We start from the raw sequence: 20,552 nt of genomic DNA on the forward strand, positions 1-20,552 counted from the left end.
TATAAATTGGAAGTTCTGCCACGTTGATTGTCTGCTTTTGAGTGAAATGTGACAGCAGAGTTTTTGTTCCAGGAGGGGCCCAGAGGTTGTGTTTGCCTGCCGGGATTCATTGGTCGGCACTGTGAGGTTCAGAGAAACCGCTGTGCCAGCAGTCCGTGTAGGAACGGCGGGCGCTGCCACGCCCTGCTGGACGGGTTCATGTGTGAATGTCCGCAGGGCTTCGCTGGTACAACCTGTGAGGTGAGGAGGACTGGATCCAGCTGGTAACATAATAGTTATAAATAATTGTTGGTGAGAACCCACCTCTACCTCCCTGTTTTCTATCTCTAGGTGCAGAATGACCCCTGCAGCCCGAACCCATGCCACAATAAGGCCCAGTGCCACAGCCTGATAGGTGACTTCTACTGCAGCTGCCCCGACGATTACGAGGGCAAAACCTGCTCGGAGCTCAAAGACCACTGCAAGACCAACCAGTGTCAAGGTAACACATTATCCTGGAGAGTCCTCTTATCTATGATTTCAAGCTTTAAGTAAGAAACCTTCCAGGGCTGATCATCTCTTTTGTTCCACTTCTGTAACCCCTAGTGATTGACAGTTGCACCGTAGCCGTGGCAACCAACGACACCCAGAAGCGGGTGTGGCACATCTCGTCCAATGTGTGCGGTCCCCACGGCCGCTGCATCAGCCTGCCTGCCGGGAACTTCAGCTGCTCCTGTGAGCCGGGATTCACTGGCACCTACTGCCACGAGAGTGAGTCATTATTAGTTCGACCAACACACACACACAAACACACGCACACACACACACACACACACACACACACACACACACACACACACACACACACACACACATACACACACACACACAGACTATATTTATCACCGGTTACCAGCACTGGGAACAACATGATTCTTACGGTAATTCAGATCCAGCTTCACTAATCATCACTCTCTTAGTTTAGTAACACAAAAAGGAAATCCGGAGGAAAACATAAACAGGAAAATGCTGCAAAATTCTTTCACATCCAATTTTGGTTTTGTCCTCTCACAGGATGCTTTTCAGATTCTCCAACAAATGCACCAATTTTCTCTAATTCTCAAAAGCTGATGGGAACAGGAACAAAAATAGTTTAATAAGACTTGTGTTTATTTCTGAAATGTCTAAAGAGATCAAACCGTAGTGGTTGTAATTTAATATATTCACATTTTATACACAATTCTAATGCTTATACTATCCATGGGACGATATGAGAAATTTCATGTCACGATTATCCTGCCAAAAATTATTTTTACGGTATCCCAATAATCATCAAAATACTTAATTAAAATGGCACTAAAACATACTGGCATCCCTTTACCTTACATTTTGTTAAGAAACAAATATTTGTATTGCATCACAGATAGGACACACATAAGGGATAATGTACAGCGAGCCGGTGCGCGTCGGGGTGCAGCATCACCCTGTCAGGGATTCTTTCACAACAATGACCCGCTAGCTGTACATTATCCCGCTTATTACACGGCTACTTACTGAAGAAATCAATATTTTGACACAAAAAACGGTCCGCCAGAGTCCGACATCTGAACTGCGCCCATAGCAACGGTCTGTTATACATAGCAACGGTCTGTTATACAGAAATTACAGACCGCGGAACGCTGTGATTGACCAATCGGAATCGAGTATTCAACACAGCTGTGTAATAAATGTATATAGTGAACATCCCTTTTAATGAAAAACAAACAATCTTAAATAAGATAATCATAAATCTTAAGGTCCCCCTGCATAAATACAGTATAAATAAATATATCTTTCTTACATGATAATGTAAATCAGGCTCTATATTTCACTTCTCTACTACAATAGCAAGCTAGACAGCTTTTTCACCAAGTCACTCGTGATGATATTCACGATTATTCTGATAATGTAATTCACCAAATCAATATATATATATAAAATAAAAGTCCCATCCCTAGCTCATACAGCTGGTGAGCATAATTAGAGTTAATCAGACAGTAAAACCATAACAAAAACCTGAGCCGCAACCATAAATGAAAGAAAATGTAGGAACATACCAACATATGTGTATCCAAGAACAAAAAAAATCAAATAAAGGCAAAAAGCAGGAATATTTGGAATTCTTTGGATTTTATGCTTTTTTTTAAGTGGAAGTGAATCAGTCAACCAAGTTAAGCTGATTTACTAAATGGATTTCCACTCTAATGAATATAACAAACATGACAAATAAAAGCATTTAAAAGAAAAAAACAAGCTTAAATGTGTCATATAATTGTTCATTAGAGTGGAAATCCATTAAGTAAACCAGCTTAACTTGGTTGACTGATTCACTTCCACTTTAAAATTGAATCATGAATCAAAAATGAATCAAATTTAAACGAATATCTTGAGATCTGTAAACATGTCTCCTCTCTGTCTGCAGATATTAACGACTGTGCACCATCCCCCTGTAAGAACGGAGGCACTTGCATCGACGGGATCAACACTTTCCAGTGTTTCTGCCCAGACGGCTGGGAGGGAAGTCTGTGTGATGTCGGTGAGTGTCTGACAGAACTGGTCTTTTTGATGAGCAACAGCACAGATATGCAAATTTGAAGAAAGAGCCTTTTGCTAAGTCATGCTGCCAGTGAGTCACATATCCTGGGAGAATCAGCAGAAGACTGATCAACAGTCTAGACAAAACAATGGAGGATTTGTTTTGGAGATTCAAGGAAGTGGAAAAATAACTTAACTTAATCAGTTGAGTCATTCTAAATCTGTTTTCTACCTGGCGTACTGTTAATTATATTAGTTGGTGTGCACATTTGCAGATGACACTGTTACTTATACTTATGTTTTGAGATGATCTTAACTTTAATATAAGTAATAGTAGCATACAGTTAATTACATTAGTTGGTGTGCACATTTGCAGATGACACTATTACTTATATCTAAACTTTAATATAAGTAATAGTGTCATCTGCAAATGTGCACACCAACCAATGTAATTAACTGTATGCTACTATTACTTATATTAATGTTTAGAGATGATCTATTTGAAAAAAAATCTTGATTTGGTTATTAAAACTATACCAAACAAATATCAATATAGCAATCTTAGACATCTCTTGCAAGTCAAACAATCACATGCAAGGGCGCAATCTTAAAGTTTGTAAGAGTGTGAGTTACTTTTGTGCTTCCAGACTATAGACTAAGTAAGTAAGGTGTAAGTGGATGTAGTCACCGTGACGTCACCCATTTTGAAGCCTCGAGTTCGGCATTTTGCCCGTCGCCATCATGGTTTTTGTCCCCATCCTGGTTTCCCCGTCCCCTGCTTTATGGTCTATTTGACTCTAAATGGGACCATAGTTTACTAAATGAACATCATGCTGTATTGAAGAAGACTTGAAACTAGATATTGAGACCATGAACTCATGTTTACAATGTTTACTGAGGTAATAAATCAAGTGAGAAGTAGGCTCATTTTCTCATAGACTTCTATACAATCAGACTTCTCTTAGCAACCAGAGGAGTCGCCCCCTGCTGGCTGTTAGAAAGAATGACAGTTTAAGACACTTCAGCATTGGCTTCATTTTTCAGACCCAGAGGTAGCCGCCTCTTCTGGACATTTGAGGAATGTAGCTTATTAATTAATTATATTAATTACTATTAAATAATTTGACTTCCAGATGTGAATGAGTGCAAAAGGAACCCCTGTCAGAATGGAGGCCAGTGTGTCGACCTGCTTAACGACTACTACTGCAACTGTGTGGACAACTGGAAAGGAAAGACCTGCCACTCGCGTAAGTTAATATATGTATGTGTGTGTGTTTGGGATTGTTAAAGCTACTACGAGGAACTTTGATTTTGTGTTGATTTTGGCGGTCCCTGCGGACAAAAGTGGTAGTGTTTCCGAGGCACCAGAGTCCCTTTACAAAACTGCCCCGCTCAGTCCTGGTTCACGGGGAATCTGACACGATGACAGGCATATAGAAACAGCCAATCTTCTCGCTGATGGTCTTGTTTGCTTATGTAGGTCATATAGAGGCATCAATATCACATTGAGACTGTTTCATTACCAGTTAAAAGTTCCTCACAGTAACTTTAAGGAAAAATATACAGTGTGTGTGCAGTTTAAATGGGCATTTCATCCCCTGCTTTGTTATGAGATGAATTTTGATAGTTAATTGCAATAGTTTGTGAAAATTATTATTTAAGTTGTTAAAGTGCAGCAAATAAGTGAGTGAACCTAAAGTCAAGTAGAGCCCGTGAAGCCGAGTAGCGTCTTTGTCCTCAGTTTCCACGTTCTCCAACATGTCAGGTCTTATGTTTTTTAACTACCTCAGCCTCTTACTGAGGCACGATGCCCTCGCTGGTTGCTGTGCAGGCTTGTTCTCCTCTCTGACGGCGTCTCTGAACTGTATCTTGGAGCCAAAGTAATCGTTACCCAATACTGGCACCGAGTCAAAGAGTTTGAAATCTTTTTTTTTTTTTTTTTTTTTCCATGCTGCCTCGTTTCAGGTGAGAGCCAGTGCGACTCCACTACCTGCAGTAACGGAGGGACGTGTTACGATAACGGAGACTCCTTCCTGTGCAGCTGCCCCTCAGGCTGGGGTGGCAGCACCTGCAACACAGGTCGGCATAATACTGATGTGATATTACGTAGTTATGATCTGTGATCACAGGCCAAATAAAGCAGCTCTCCCGCTGTGGGCTGGTCAGAATAAAAACATTTTCATGACGGGGAATTGTTGGTTTTGTTTTTCAGCCAAGAACAGCACATGTGACTCAGGTCCGTGTGAGAACGGAGGGACGTGTGTCGGAGGAGGAGACACCTTCACCTGCATCTGCAAGGACGGATGGGAGGGACCCACCTGTGCACAAAGTAAGTCACTGTTAGACGCCATGTTCAAGTCATACAGTAAGGGATGGATGCTAGAGATGGGATCAATATTTACAGCTCAAGAGCATCATCAGACAAGTCAAGACAGTTGCATGATTGTAGAGATGGTTGTGTAAATGCTAAAAATAGACACATAGTTTGTGTCTAGAAGGTAACCAGCAAATTGCGAAATCTGGCAAAAACTCTTACAAGACTCGCTGCCCGACGAGCTATCCTAACCTTAACTATTCAAGATCAATGCCTAACCTCAACCATCTTGCAAAAGTTACCCAACTCATGGGTTACCTTCTAGACACGACCAAAATAAATTTGTGTTTGATCAACTTGAAAGAAGGACTTTGGCTGAGTTTAGCTGCCAAATATCTGGTGCCAAATTAGATGAATCAGCACTTTCCGATAAATCTTAGGTTCCCTTTCATAATTACGACTAATTACGAATAATATTCGTTAATAATTAAAGTAACAATCTCGAAGATCTCTGTTTTGTTCTCTGTGGCGGCGCCTATGGCAATAACCAGTAATTGAAGGTGTGTTTTTTGATCTCACTTCCCAGAGATTGCCGTTTGTGATTTTTCCCAGGGAATGTCCCCACAGACATGCCAGTTCGTAATACTACAAATACAAGAGCTTTCATCAGTGGGCCATAGGCTCAATCACCATTTTGTTACCTCATTTGGCGATAGATAGTGACTTAAAGGGAACAGTGTGTAGCATTTAGGGGGCATCTATTGGCAGACATGGAATTTCATTAGTGTAAAACCACCTGAAATTAAGAATCGTTGTGTTTTCGTTACCTTAGAATGAGACGATTATATCTACATAGGGAGCGGGTCTTCTTCATGGAGTCCGCCATGTTCCTACAGTAGCCCAGAACGGACAAACTAAACACTGGCTCGGCCACCGTAGTTTTCTTACACACTTGGCACACGGGAGAAGCTTCAGTTGGTTGCAATCTACAACCTCACCACTAGATGCCGCCAGATCCTACATACTGTATCTTTAAGGCCCAGACACACCAACCCGACATCAAAGAACTAGCGGCGACGAAGGCCGACCTTTGAGTCGTCTCATGTCTCCCTTGTCCTGGTCAAAAAGTTGCACTCGAACACATCGCAAAGACTACTGACAACGGCCTGTTAGCACGTACGTTCAGGTCCTGCGTGAGAGGAAATAACTCTCCACACCAGCAGGTAGCGGTAGTCTGTATTCATCATTCAAAAAGGGAAACGGAAAGACCGAGGATGGCGGATATACAAGCTGTTGTTATGATATGTAAATAAAACGAAGCGGCGTCTGCCGACCATTTTCACGCCACTCTCACTCACCACTTAGCTTCATTCCAGATGTTCATATCTCTGTGAAAATATGCGTTTCTCTTCTCGTGTACTGATTCGTTAAAGCTGAACAGCCAATCAGAGAGTGATTTCTCTCACTGACGAGCTCCACCGCCGATTCAAATCAAATGAATCGGCTCCGATACGGGCAGACTAGAGCCGATGGTGCAGGACACACTGGGAAATTTAAAAGTTGCTGGTTGTCATTAGGTCTTTTTTTTATCTCTCTTGCAGATGTCGACGACTGCAATCCACATCCCTGGTAAGACAGACTTATTTACATTATCATACTGGACATTTTTTAACAGAAATTAAATATTCTCCTGTTTTTGGCAACTAGTGGTTGTGGATTTATTTTCATGGAGACGTTCAACAAACATTACTGAAGGCTGTCAGCTGCTGTTTTCTGGCTCTCTCTCTGTTTGAGTTGGATTCTTTTTAACTAATGCTACAAACAGCATAAATCCACCTGTAGAAGCGTGTTTAAGGTGTCAAACATCTTTTTATTGATCAGTTGGATGATATCTTCATCTCTATTCTGTACATGCACACACAGTTCATTGCCTATTTTGGTGTTGAATATGAATAATTCTCCTCTTGTTATCTGATTGTAAATTAAACTTCACCTCACTTGATCTCTGGGAGTTGATCCCTCCGAGGTGGTCTGAACTGCAGCCCTATATTAAACCATTTATCACTGCTGGGTGCGGCACCTTTGATCCTCGCCCTTGCTGTTATTAACGTAGAAACATCGGCCCGGTTTGACTTTTGCATCATTTGTGAGTCACTCTGGATGAATTCTAACAAGCTGAGCTGCATCGTTTTGACTTGAGGATATGAAACAGAGCGTTGGTAGCAGCTACAGCGACTCTCACACTTTGCTCTCATCCTGCAAAACTGATGTTATGCATCCGAGATTTTCACTTTTAAGATTGAGGATGCGAGGTTGCGTGAGGATTTGCTGCTTTTCTCTGATTTATTTAAATCTTTTGGGGTTTTGGGCTGTTAGTCGAACAAAACAAGACATTTTTACCAGAGCTGTCAAAGTTAACATGATAATAAAGCCACACATTTCTTTAACACATTAAGACAATAACAAAGATACTGGTATCATATGAAACTAGAAAACCTAAGGAATCCATTGGTACCAACCATGTCATCCTAGCTTGTCGCGAAGAAGGCTAAATAATGCTCCAAACTTGCGCAAAAGTTTGGCGAGGAAAAACTGTCATGGCCATTTTCAAAGGGGTCCCTTGACCTCTGACCTCCAGATCAGTGAATGTAAATGGGTTCTCTGGGTACCCACGAGTCTCCCCTTTACAGACATGCCCACTTTATGATAATCACATGCAGTTTGGGGCAAGTCATAGTCAAGTCAGCACACTGACACACTGACAGCTGTTGTTGTCTGTTGGGCTGCAGTTTGACATGTTATGATTGGAGCATATTGTTTTATGCTAAATGCAGTACCTGTGAGGGTTTCTGGATCAATATCTGTCATTGTTTTGTGTTGTTAATTGATTTGCAATAATAAAATTATACATATATTTACATAAAACAGCATATTTACCCACTCCCATGCTGATAAGAGGATTAAATACTTGACAAATCTCCCTTTAAGGTACATTTTGAACAGTAAAAATCACACAATTGTAGGAAACATCAGGGACTCCTGACAGCTTCTCTGTATCAGAGAAGCTACCCAGGACAAAAGCGTCCCCCCCTCCTCACCCTCCTCACCCTCCTCACCCTCCTCAATCTCCTCTACCATGACTGACAGGTGGATTAGTGGTGGATCTGGTTTTGGGAGGAGAAGGGGGTCAGGAGAGTGTGAAGAGAGAGACGCCCCTCTCACCATTCAGCAGCCTCGACCTGGGGGGGTAGCTGAGAGGGGTGGAGGTGTTGGGGGGGCTCAGTATGTGGTCAGCAGGGATTTACATATGAAGTCTGGACATTGATCTGGGATCAGCCTCAAGCCTGCCGACACTCTCAGAGTCTCTGGAAACTCTGCGGGAAAATAAAAAGTCTGAGAGTTTGTAGTCTCTGACCTCAGTGGGTTAATATGGTCTTATAGTAGTGGAGCTGTTTCTGTAGTGAGTTCTTACCTTACCTGTTACAGTCATCAGCAGGAACCGGTGGAAATACTTTATCTTCTTCACTTTCCTAATAATTTACTACAAACTGGTCAAGTGTTCTTGACATGATGTAATGCTGGAGTCGTCGTAGTGAAATGGAGAAAGATTCAAAACGGATGATAAGTGACTCTTTTATTAGATCATAGTTCTAGAGAAAAGGGAAGTTACATTGGTGAATCTAATTGTGACATTGGAACTTCCTGGGGAATAACCAGTTTCATATGAACTCCTTTTTAGGAAATTCTTAGAAAGTGAGGTAACTAGAGCTGTCAATCGATTCAAATAGTTAATCACGATTAATCGCACATTTTTTATCCGTTCAAAATGTACCTTAAAGAGAGATTTGTCAGGTATTTAATACTCTAAACAACATGGAGTGGACAAATATGCTGCTTTATGTAAATGTATGTATATATTTATTATTGTAAATCAATTAACAACACAAAACAATGAAAGATATTGTCCAGAAACCCTCACAGGTACTGCATTTAGCATAAAACAATATGCTCCAATCATAACATGTCAAACTGCAGCCCAACAGGCAACAACAGCTGTCAGTGTGTCAGTGTGCTGACTTGACTATGACTTGCCCCAAACTGCATGTGATTATCATAAAGTGAGCATGTCTGTAAAGGGGAGACTCGTGGGTACCCATAGAACCCATTTACATTCACATATCTGGAGGTCAGAGGTCAAGGGACCCCTTTGAAAATGGCCATGACAGTTTTTCCTCGCTAAACATTTAGCGTAAGTTTGGAGCGTTATTTAACCTCCTTCATGACAAGCTAGTATGACATGGTTGGTACCGATGGATTCATTAGGTTTTTTAGTTTCATATGATACCAGTATCTTCACTCTAGCTTTAAAACTGAGCCCACTACAGTGTTGAATGTTCATAAGGGTTCAGTTTGTTTTGGGGGGTTTCTGGTCTGCAGCAGCAGTGACTTCACGTGTTTCTTCCTGTTTCTTTTCCTGCAGCTACAACGGCGGCATCTGCGTCGACGGTGTGAACTGGTTCCGCTGCGAATGCGCTCCTGGATTCGCCGGACCGGACTGCCGCATCAGTGAGTCCCTGGGAACTGGAGGGGGGGGTTGTGGTGTGTGGAGGGGTCAGCCGGGGCCGGGGAGGGTCAGAGGTGAAAGGTCGCGGCGGGGGGGAGCGTGAGCCGATTGTTTCAGGGCGACAGATTAGGAAGCCTTTTAGGAAGACGGTCTTAACCTCTCCCCTCTGCCTCTGAGCCGAGGTCAGAGCGGGAGGCTCCGTCAGACGGGTCGGTGCGCTCTCCCGCGGCCTTCTGGGAGAAATCTCCTCAGAAAAGCCCTTTCAGAACCAGAGTGTTATCCAATTGAAGCGTTTCAAACCAACCTGCTATAAAGCCATTGTGCTGAGAGCGATCCTCTGGATTCCATCAGTCATTGAAGATGTTTGAATATAACGTTGAAACCTCTCAAAGCTTCTCTCAGCTAAAGTTAAGCTGCAGAAAGAGAAAGACTTAAAGGAGAGACCAACAACGCTATAAGACCTGTGTGAAACGTAAAAGTTAAGACACTGAAAAGGTCCTGCAGCTCTGATTATTAATAAGTGTCACCAAACTCAATAAGAGATCATAGTTGTTACCTGGATGTTAATATTCTCCGTGCACGTGTTTAAAATAACAGCTCTGTGGTTTCTCTTCCAGACATAGACGAGTGTCAGTCGTCTCCTTGCGCCGAAGGTTCAACCTGCATGGATGAGATCAATGGCTACCGCTGCGTCTGTCCTCCGGGACACGCTGGAGCTCGCTGTCAGGAGTGTGAGTACCATAAATATTACTTTATTAGGGTTGGTGGATTTCCTGCAGTACATCGGTTAAAGGGTAACTAAGATATTTTTCAACCTGGACCCTATTTTCCCTTGTTTTTGTGTCTAAGTGACTAATTGGTCCAGTAAGTTACCCTTTAAATAAAGAATATTGACTACTTCGTTCTGTCCTCTCCTATATTCTCTCCAGTCATCGGACTCGGGAAGCCGTGTCGTCACGCCGGCCTGCAGTTTCCTCACGGCAGCCGGTGGGAGGAGGAGTGTAACGCCTGCCATTGTGTCAACGGATACGTTCACTGCTCCAAGGTCAGGCTCGCAGTAAAGACGCTGTTTTTATAATAACCTGTTGGTCATCCAGTTCTGTGAGTGAAATGACTGACCGCCGTGTTCTTCCAGGTGCGGTGTGGTCGGCGGCCCTGCCTCCTCCCGAAGGCTCTGCCTCCTCCAGACGTCAACCCTCCGTCGTGCCCCGGAGGCCACGAGTGCGTGGAGCATCAGTTCCTCACCTGCTTCTCGCCGCCGTGCCACCAGTGGGGCGTGTGTTCGACGCCCGATCCCCCGACGCCCCTGCACACCCAGTGTGAGCCCAACAGCGGTTACCTTGACAACAGCTGCGCTCGCATCACGCTCATCTTCAAGAAGGACAAAGTGCCGCAGGTGAGGAACTTTTTAGATAACGTAGTGAAGTTATAGAGGTGATATAAAATAGTAGCTTTTAATATGTTTATTTGTGGACTTAAGTCATTTTAAGAAGGACAATTTTAACTTTTCAACATTTTATTCACAAAACAATTAATCGAAACAGTGAAGACGTGGGCTCGAGCTTCAACTAAACTTTAGACTGATTTATAGCTGTACGTAGGCTCTACTCGTGAGCTGTTGTGTCTGCGTCGCTCTGCCAAAACGCTCGCTGGCGTTGGCGTCTCTACGCCGCTGTGTTCTTCGTGTACTTCAAACAATGGCGACTGAAACTGAGCTGATCATATAAATGTTGAACAACAGTTACTTTTACTGAAATTACTGCCAACGCAGAAAAGAGAGAAGACGTCGGAGGAGACGACCGTTGAACCCGGGGTCTGAAATTAGCACCTGCCAAATGCGGGTAAATTGTTGGCGGTGGCGGGTGAAATCATCAGTACACCTGCCACTTTGGCAGGCAGGGAAAACGCTAGTGATGGGAATAGAGAACCGGTTCCTAGTTATCTGAGTTCTTGGCATCTCATGCCTCCATGACTATTGATTCCTCTTTGATGCTTTCTGACAGTTACTCATGCACAATGACACATATGTACGCTGTATCATGTTTCAGTTTGTTTGGGGCCGTAGCCATGGTGGCGGAAAAAAAAAACACTCAACAGCATGGCGCTACTAAACCTGAGGGGATACACCCTATTATTCCCTGATAATGCAACACTGTGAAGAACAAACCTGTGTTGAAATCAGCAGGAGGAGAGTTAAATAACAAAGCTACTAATGTTAACGGAGGTGCCATTAAGATATTATTATGAGACGTTCAAAGTCTGCTCAGGAAAAAGGACTATTGGGTGAAGGTGAATTACAACGTTATCACGATGTGTTCAAATGTAATCTCGTAAAATTGAGTTTTTGGTGAGAAACTTGAATAAATCCAGTTGTTAGGAGATGTTTTCACAACAATATAAAATATATAATAGAGAGAGAATTATGACCTAATTTAACTTGACTTCCTAACTTCATAACTAAGCAGCTTGCCAAGATTTTTTTAATCAAAGCAAATATTTAAATAATCCTAATGTTTTTAAAAGTGGCAGATCAAATTTCTGAGTTTCAGACAAAAAAAAAAATACTTGTCTTCCACAGTGGCAGGAAGTGAAAACAGTTAATTTCAGACCCTGGTTGAACCGCTTGACGCAGAAGGAGGGTGATTTTGCGTGGGAGGAAATGTGATGTTACCGAGCGGACCAATCACAGCTGCTGCGGTCTGCGTCGTCTACATTTTTCGGGAGGTGCATGTCAGACTACGGCGTAGGCTACGCATCAACGCAGAAGTATAAACCGTCCTTTAGTCCTGACTGATGTTACCGCTGTCAGCTTTTCTCCCACCACATACAAAGTTTTTATTTTTCATCAACAAAGAAGAAGTCCAAATCTGATAAAAACTCCCTCCATGGATTTGTTTCCTCTCAGCCTCCAAACATCAATGTCTTCACGAGGAAGTTACACGATGCATGTTAGGGCTGGACGATGTGAGAATTTATATCATGAGACAACTCAGAAACTGACTCATCTGGATTCGGTGAAGAACGACACGGGCGGTTTCAGATTCAAGACATTTGAAGTCATTTTTATCCCGACCCTGGACTGTTAAACATCCAGCAATTATCGAATGTTAACAATCCAGGGTGGGAGAGGAAAATGATTTCAAATGTGTTGTTATGACATGACGCATCAACAAGGATGAAGAATGACTTGATAATTGGATCAGAGGCTTGTTGGTGGTTTTCAACTGTCTCTTCAGGCTTACTTCAGATGTTTCTCTCAGTGAGAACTCACAGCTGCTCTATCAGAGGTGATGAAATGTCTCACAACAGAGCTGCATTTAAAGTCTTGCTGTGATACAGACTATTAAAACCACAAAGCATCATGTCTTCATATTTTAAATACTCTCTCGTTAACTGCAGCGAGAGAAGACGTCCATAAAGCTCCGGTTAAAGAGGCCGACGTTCTCCGTCCTCAATGGAGCTTACATCTTCTCTGGTGTTTTCTGTTGTTTACTACTGTATCATGAAACCTTAGCTGACCCCCTGCGGCGGGTCTGAATCCAGTTTTATGAATGGAAATGACTCCGTTCCTCTGACGAGATACTGATCTGAGATCTGAGCCACGATCCCCCCCCCCCCCCCGCTGAGCTCTGATTACCTGCATCTGAAACAGAGTTAAGAGGAATTAGAAGCTGATTGTTCCTCGCCAGCAGTGCAGATACTAATCTGTCTTATCTGTGTGTGTGTGTGTGTGTGTGGCAGGGCACCACTGTAGAGAACATCTGCTCCGAGCTGAGGTACCTCCCCGTGACTCAGACGCTGGCCGAGGAGCGAGCGCTGCTCATCCTCTGCGACCTGTCCTACTCCAATAGTGACGCCGTGGAGGTCGCCATGGTGATTATTACACACACACACACACACACACATACACACATTTCTGATGCCCACACACACATTGATATACAGTATTGGCCCAATAATGAGACTGTCTTTTAGTGGTGGTCTTATATTTAAAAATACCGTCTGCTAACCGTGTTCATCCATGGAAATGTGGTTTATACAGTCCACGATATTTCTGCTAGAGCAGCCGTGAAAAAAAGCCTATATTTATTTCATTAACATTAATATTTAATCATGCATTTAATTTATTATTCGCTACCTTTAAGTACGTACAGAGAAAAACTTTTTTCTTGGTGTTACTACTCCATTGAAGTCTGTGAAGCAGACCGTTAGCAAAAAGCAGTGATGTAGGTTACCAAAGTGAGCTAATCAATAAGGTTATGAATAATGTGAACGCTAGCACGAGCTCAGTCAACGTTAGCTGCTAAGTTTGGAAATATCTGAAAGGGTTAGTTTCGATTTTTTGAAGTGGGGTTGTATGTATACTCCCGTGTTCTGTGAGGTAAAATTACTGTTTTTGTGAATGGAGTCTGGTGACTTTGAAGACTTAGATGGCGGTTGGTGGGCTACCGGCAAGTACAGTTTAAGTGTACGCTATATTTAGAATATTTTCACCGCTCTACCTCGCCACCTCGCCCTTTCTGACGGGGAACTGAAGCCGTTATATCGCTGTTTTCAACGCCACCAGACTCCATTCACAAAAACAGTAACTTCACCTCTCAGAACACGGGAGTAGCTGGTCTACCGCTGCATCGATCAGTTAGTTAGTTTGTGTTATTGTGTGACTTTCGGATCAGAACTAACGTGGCGTCCACAGCAGTATGTTGCTTAGCTTCCTGCCGGTACTCGGCATGCCGACCGCCATCTAAGTTACTGTATGTAATGTTATACACTGACTAGAAAACTGAATATGCAGCAGCGTCATCATGCAGAAACCTACATCAGGTCACATGGGAAACACTTTGGATCGGTTGATTGCTGAGATGACGGCAACACAGAAATGTTGCTACAAGTCAAACGTGTCAAGAAACACAAGTTTAGCCAGATGATCTAGACCACTTTATTTAGAGATAAACCTGAAAGTTAGCACACCTGAAGTTACCAACCATCAATAATGTACATTAATGAGGTTGATATATAAATACTCGTTGACAGAGTAACACACATCTCCAGGTTTAGAAGCTGCTGCCTTCTCTCAACTTTCCCTCTTTTTTCTTCTCCCACTTTGTTAAATCACACTGGATTTGTCGCTGCAAATGGTTTCCAGAGGAATCCAGTAAAATCTGAACTTGTTCTATTTTCTGTCTCTTCCTCTCTTTGTTTGAAAAAAAAAGAAAAGAAACAGAAACAAGAAAGAGAAAAGACAGAAGGGGGGAGAGGCGTTTGAAGCTTTTAACAACATCTGGATGAGATTTAGCGTTTCTGTTGGGACACCTTGCTGATCTCTGCTCTCCTTCTTCTTTCCTTCTCTTTCACCTCCTCCTGCATTCATTTGCTTTCTTTTCTCTTTCTTTGTTGCTGTCTTTTCTACCCCTCTTTCTCTCTCTGTCTTCCCTCCTTCTTCTCCGTCTCTCTCGGCCACCCAGACTCGGGGGAAATCAGTCACTTTGGGGCTCTAAGCTTTTAATGGAGGGGATTAGTTCTCGCTCCTCTGATGTTTTCAGGCCCGTTTTGAGCGACAGATACAGGAAAAGGAGTGGCCAACCTGACATCCACCCAAACCCCACAACAAGGCTTTTATATAAAAAAAACTCACTCCCACTCGCTGCCGACTCGTGTTGCAGCAAAATGTCAGCGCTCATTTCCAAGTGTGGGTGAAATCTTTATAATCCCGGCGAGCCTTCGCGGCGGCTCGCGTCGATTTGTTCTCTTCCAAAGCCTCTCGGCGTGTTTGTAAATGCCTGAAACGCTCCGCTGCGAGGCCTCCAACCTGAGCGAGAAACAAGTGGTTCAATATGTTTCAGTGAGTGTGTGGGAAACAAGGAGCAGCGCTCGGTTCGTCTTCGTTCACAGAGTGAGGCGTCGCTGCTTTATCTCGACTTGTTGAGGCTGCGTGGAGTGTGTTGGGAGGAAAATCAACAGATCTTCAAGTAGTTTTAGAAAAATATTCGGAAGCGACAGTCAGACATGCTTCAGTGAAGCCTCGAGAGACCAGTTAGATGTTTTTCATCGGTATACTTGAAGCTAGTCTCGTCCTACCACCTCTGGAGGCAGAAAATGTTTATACCTGTTAGAAATGGCCTGCTGTCATAGAGAGAGGCGAGACTTGTGTTAAATTTTGGCGAGGAAAAACTGGCACAGCCATTTTCAAAGGGGTCCCTTGACCTCTGACCTCCAGATGTGTGAATGTAAATGGGTTCTATGGGTACCCACGAGTCTCCCCTTTACAGACATGCTCACTTTATGATAATCACATGCAGTTTGGGGCAAGTCATAGTCAAGTCAGCACACTGACACACTGACAGCTGTTGTTGCCTGTTGGGCTGCAGTTTGCCATGTTATGATTGGAGCATATTGTTTTATGCTAAATGCAGTACCTGTGAGGGTTTCTGGACAATATCTGTCATTGTTTTGTGTTGTTAATTGATTTACAATAATAAATATATACATACATTTGCATAAAGCAGCATATTTATACACTCCCATGTTGATAAGAGGATTAAATACTTGACAAATCTCCTTTTAATGTACATTTTGAACAGAAATAAAATGTGTGATTAATTTGCGATTAAATATTTGAATGGATTGACGATAGATTAGATGATCATCATTTTGGATTCTCGGACACAGTCCTCAGTACTGAGGTTGGGTACTCGTCCTGGCGTCGCTGTGATGTGGTCCGTCAGTCACGTTGTGGGCGGGGCTAGAGGTGTGTGAATGAGCCGAGCAGAAGAAAAGAGGAGTGTTTGTCCCCGGCCGAGCACAGCTGGCCTGTTCTCTATTGTTTGTCCTAATTGAACTGCACAGCACACAGCTAATCCCCCTCTGCCCCCCTCAGCACCTTATTAGGCAATTAACTCCACCCTCTGTGGTCTCAGCAGGGGGGGGGGTCCGCAGCCTGCCAGATGTTAGGAGGAGAATCTCTTTTATTCTGATGGATGAATGTGTGTTTTTCTCTCTCTGCGTGGCCTCCAGCAACTCTCTGACCATTTGGGCTTTATTTTCTTTCTCTACTGTACTCATTGAATCTGCCAGTTCCTTCACTTAACTCAGAGCTTTTGCATGTTTCATTCATTACCTACAAATCGGCTTTTCTTTAAATGATTGCAGACCGTTTTAGAGAGTGGTTTTAGGGAGCTCTCAGATGCTCAAAAGCTCCTTAAAACAAACAATGCAGCCGAGAGCAGGAACTTATTTCTGTATGTTACTGGATCCTCTCAGAAACCTCTCTAATACAACAAAACCTCCAAATTCACATGACCATTTCTCCAAATCTCAAATGTGGCCTCAAGCTGGTCCTTTTTCTTCAAACATGTGGAATGCAGCGTTTAATGCAAAACAACTTCATTCCTGTCTGTCCTCCATCTGTGTGCAGTCCTTTGAGCAGGACGGGCGGTCCAAGGACAGCGATCGCGGCCAGATCCAGAAGGCGGCCAGCACCATCATCGGCGCCCTCTCCAAACGCCACAACAGCACCGTCATGCTGGCCGTGGTGGAGGTCAAAGTGGAGACGCAGGTGGAGCCGCCGCCTGTCGGTGAGTTGCATGTCCCTCATTATGTCTTATATAGGTAAATATAGGGGGGGTTTAGACGGAGCTCCTGAGGCGATGCTACTTTCAAATTTTGTTAGCTTTCCAACATCGTCGAACCGACCTTTAACTATTCGAGATCGATGCCTAACCTTAACAATCTTGCAAGAGTTTCCACAGTTTGCAGGCTCCCTTCTAGCCGCTACCGTCGGGACGGATAATTGAGATTCAACTCTTTTTTCTTTGGGAGGGGAGAGGGAGACACATCCACTCTACTGAGTGCATTTTTCTAGTTTCAGTGTGTGAATGGGGCAAGTTCAAGCAAAACAGAGTCAAGAGCTCTTTATTTTCTTACACAGAAATAATAATAAATGTCCTTCTAACATGTCCTCCGACTCCCTCCTTCAGGTTACCTGGTCCCGGTGCTGTGCGTCGTCTTCGGCGTCCTCTGGATCTTCTGCATCGTCGTCTGCGTCTGGTGGACCCGCAAGAGGAAGAAAGAGCGCGAGAGAGCGGCCCGATCCGAGGACACCACGGTCAACAACCAGCTGGAGCCGCTGCGGAGCAACGCCCTCAAGGACAACCGCGACAAAGACATTCAGTACGAATGCAAGAAACTGATGGGTCCCTCCGACAGGACGTGCGACGGGGCCGAGGGCGAGGAGGAAGGGGAGCAGGAGGGGGAGCAGGAGGAAGACGAGGAGAGGGCGCTGGGCATCGGGGAGAAGTGTCCGCCGCAGAAGTGCTCCATAGCGGTGGCGCCGCAGGACAGGGGGGTGATGGGTAAGGGAGCGGTCATCTGCACGTCGCGCAGCGGTCCCGTCAAGGCGCCGCACCGGACGGCGTACAGCCCCAAAGACAACCGGTGTAAAAACCTGAACGCCGCCAAGCTCAGCGAGGACATTAAAGACCACTATGTATGAGCACAGGAGGATGAGGAGGAGGACGACGCATCCTTCCTGAGTCACAGAGAATAAAACTGCGATGTCTTCAACGACTTTTCAACTCTTAAAAGCACCAAAAGTGAAGATTACAGATGCTTTAATTTTCTATTTTTTTGTTTGTCACACCTTATTTAACTTCTTTGTCTGCAGCACGGAGGATTCTTTTACCAAAAAAACTACAAAAAAATACAGAAAAATAACAAAAAAAAGAAAATAAACATCACAGCTTCTGGATTTCTGGTTTTCTCGTCACACTGTTGGAATCAAGAAGAATTTTATTTTCACCGCTCCTGATTTTTATTTTTTCTGTTTACAAACTCTTTTCATCAGAACGAATCCCCTTTTTTCCTCTTTTGTCCTCGGAGATCTAACTGGACGTCATCGGCTGGCAGCTGTTAACATTATTTCTACTGTTTCCTGTCTGCCTTAGCCCAAACCTGCGGGCCTTTTCTACTCCGTCTTGATATCATGTCTTTTTATAAAACAAAACAAAACAAACAAACAAAAAAAAAAAGATTTTATATCCATTTAAGTCCTTGAAAGTTGGCACAGAGAATCCACTGTATGGCATGTTTTGTTTACATTCATAAACATCTTTTCCATTTTTGTGTTAAAGGTTCTTACTTATATCCTTTTTAAATAATTATGTCACTGCTTCCTGCGAGTCCGCATGGGGATTCTTTTCAGTATTTGTTTGGTAGAAAAGTGCCTTCAGCCCTCGTTGTTTTCTCCTTTTCTCTCCTCCTATAGAGTTTATGCAGAATTGAAACACATATAAAGGGAAAGATGTCCTAGTAACAACTCTTCATGCCACATTAAATGTTATTTTCTTTGCGTTGTACATATGTAAATATGAAACAAATGGCTGTGTATATTTGAATTTAGTAACTTAAGTGATGCTTTGTACCATAGTTATTCTAAAGTTTTTGTGGTTGTTGTTTTTTTTTGTTTTTTAAATGATGTCATTCCGTTTGTTAGTGTCTGTCGACACTTATGACAGGTTTTATACAGATGTTCGGACTGTGTCCAGGGTCCCACTGAATCATGAGCATTGGTTTTAAAAAGAAAAACAGATTATGATTGTTTGTCTTTATGTGTTGTGATTATTCGTTACAGCTGTTAAGAACACAAATACAGAGTTTGGAGAGCTGTTTGTTGGGACTGTCAGTCATTGTGAGAGGTTGTTAGGATCTCTTTCCAACGGTTCATTTCATTGGAAACTTCTTTTTGCTCCCCTAAAAAACAGATTTCCTCTCAACATTCACTTTTCTATAACAGCTGTTTAAGTCTAATGCTGTGTTCGCACCAAGAGCAACTTTTCTTTCCTCCATCAACCATGGAAGACATAAACACCGTTGCTGCTTTGTACATGTTGTGGAAATCACAGATATGTCAGACAACCAAACGCCGTAGGTCTGGGTTCATAACGTCACCCGGCGGCGAGCTGTATTCACGTACAGTGCCATTGCACTGACTGTATCTTGCAAGCCACCTGTCGCTGCTGCGGTATGAATCCAAAATAAACAGATTGCGCTGTGATTTAATTGCAATAAACGGATCAAAAGGATGCTGAAATAACCGCATAATGATGTTGATTTGTAAAAAGTCTGAATTCATGCTTTGTCAGGTCTGTTTGCAAGACGACAAGCAAACAACTCTTAAAATGCTTGTTTTCTGAATGGAGTCTGGAGGGATCAGTGTCAGGCTATGCAGCTGCTCTATCAACACTCAACATAAAGCCATAAATACAGCAGCGACGTTGTTGTTTCTACCGTAGACAGTTTGTGGTTTATACACAGAGTCTGGTCCGGTCTCTGTACAGATATGATGTACTGTCGTAGCTCTGGGTGACACGGCGACACGCAAATTTCTCGCTCAATTTGAAATATTTCAACTCCCACGAATGCCTCTTTGCATTGGCTTTGTATGTAGTCGCGCTGCACAAAAAGTTTGCTCCGCTCTTAGTGTGAACACATGAGGTTTCTGAGAGTTCAGATTATTTCAAACAGCCCTTCTACACCTACAAACCGTGACGTCTTATGACCTTTTAAAACCATTTCATTGTTATTAAATGGTTCAAGTATCCCAGTTTGCAAATGATGTTTCAGGAGCCCCTCTTCACCCACAGATTCAAATCATCTAATCTTTAGATTCAGCAATCTAAGTGTCGTTGATTTCAATGCTCTTTTTTTTGTTTTAGTAAGACAGGTTTTAAATGATGCTTTAGTTCAGTCCACTGACAATTATTTGGCAAATACTGTTTCTGCTTTTTTCCACATTTCATGCTGTTGTTTCATGTCCTATGTACGTACGTATTTAAATATTAAAAACACCCTGTTAGCATCTGAAGCAACAGAGGATCAGACATTTTCCTTTTGTGTAACAGATATTTGTAAATGGAGAAAGCTACAAATCTTTCTCCAAAAACGTCTGGAGATGTGAGACATCAAATCGTTTATTTTGCCTGAACCCTTCACAGATCCACTTTCACTTTGAAATAATGCTGCAGGTTGAACATTGCAGGAATTAAAGAAACCAGACGGGTGTATTGCTGCACTTTTTTGTCCAGTTGTATCATGAAAAATGCAACCCAGTCGCTAGAAAAACAT

At 43.0% G+C, this 20,552-nt stretch overlaps 1 protein-coding gene across 1 annotated transcript in view; it reads left to right on the plus strand.

The window, feature by feature from the left end:
- Positions 1–18,485, plus strand: part of LOC119474756 (protein jagged-2-like) — a 64,933-nt gene extending 46,448 nt beyond the window's left edge. Inside the window, 15 exon segments of the mRNA XM_037746963.1 lie at positions 73–240; positions 331–481; positions 586–750; positions 2,441–2,554; positions 3,687–3,800; positions 4,519–4,632; positions 4,766–4,882; positions 6,469–6,496; positions 9,348–9,433; positions 10,049–10,162; positions 10,361–10,476; positions 10,567–10,827; positions 13,173–13,304; positions 16,846–17,005; positions 17,408–18,485. Coding sequence (XP_037602891.1) covers positions 73–240; positions 331–481; positions 586–750; positions 2,441–2,554; positions 3,687–3,800; positions 4,519–4,632; positions 4,766–4,882; positions 6,469–6,496; positions 9,348–9,433; positions 10,049–10,162; positions 10,361–10,476; positions 10,567–10,827; positions 13,173–13,304; positions 16,846–17,005; positions 17,408–17,922 — 2,355 coding nt within the window. The 3' untranslated portion in view covers positions 17,923–18,485.
- Positions 18,486–20,552: the final 2,067 nt, after the last annotated feature.

The sequence above is a fragment of the Sebastes umbrosus genome, chromosome 16, assembly GCF_015220745.1.
Source record: "Sebastes umbrosus isolate fSebUmb1 chromosome 16, fSebUmb1.pri, whole genome shotgun sequence".
Classification (NCBI taxonomy): Eukaryota; Metazoa; Chordata; class Actinopteri; order Perciformes; family Sebastidae; genus Sebastes; species Sebastes umbrosus.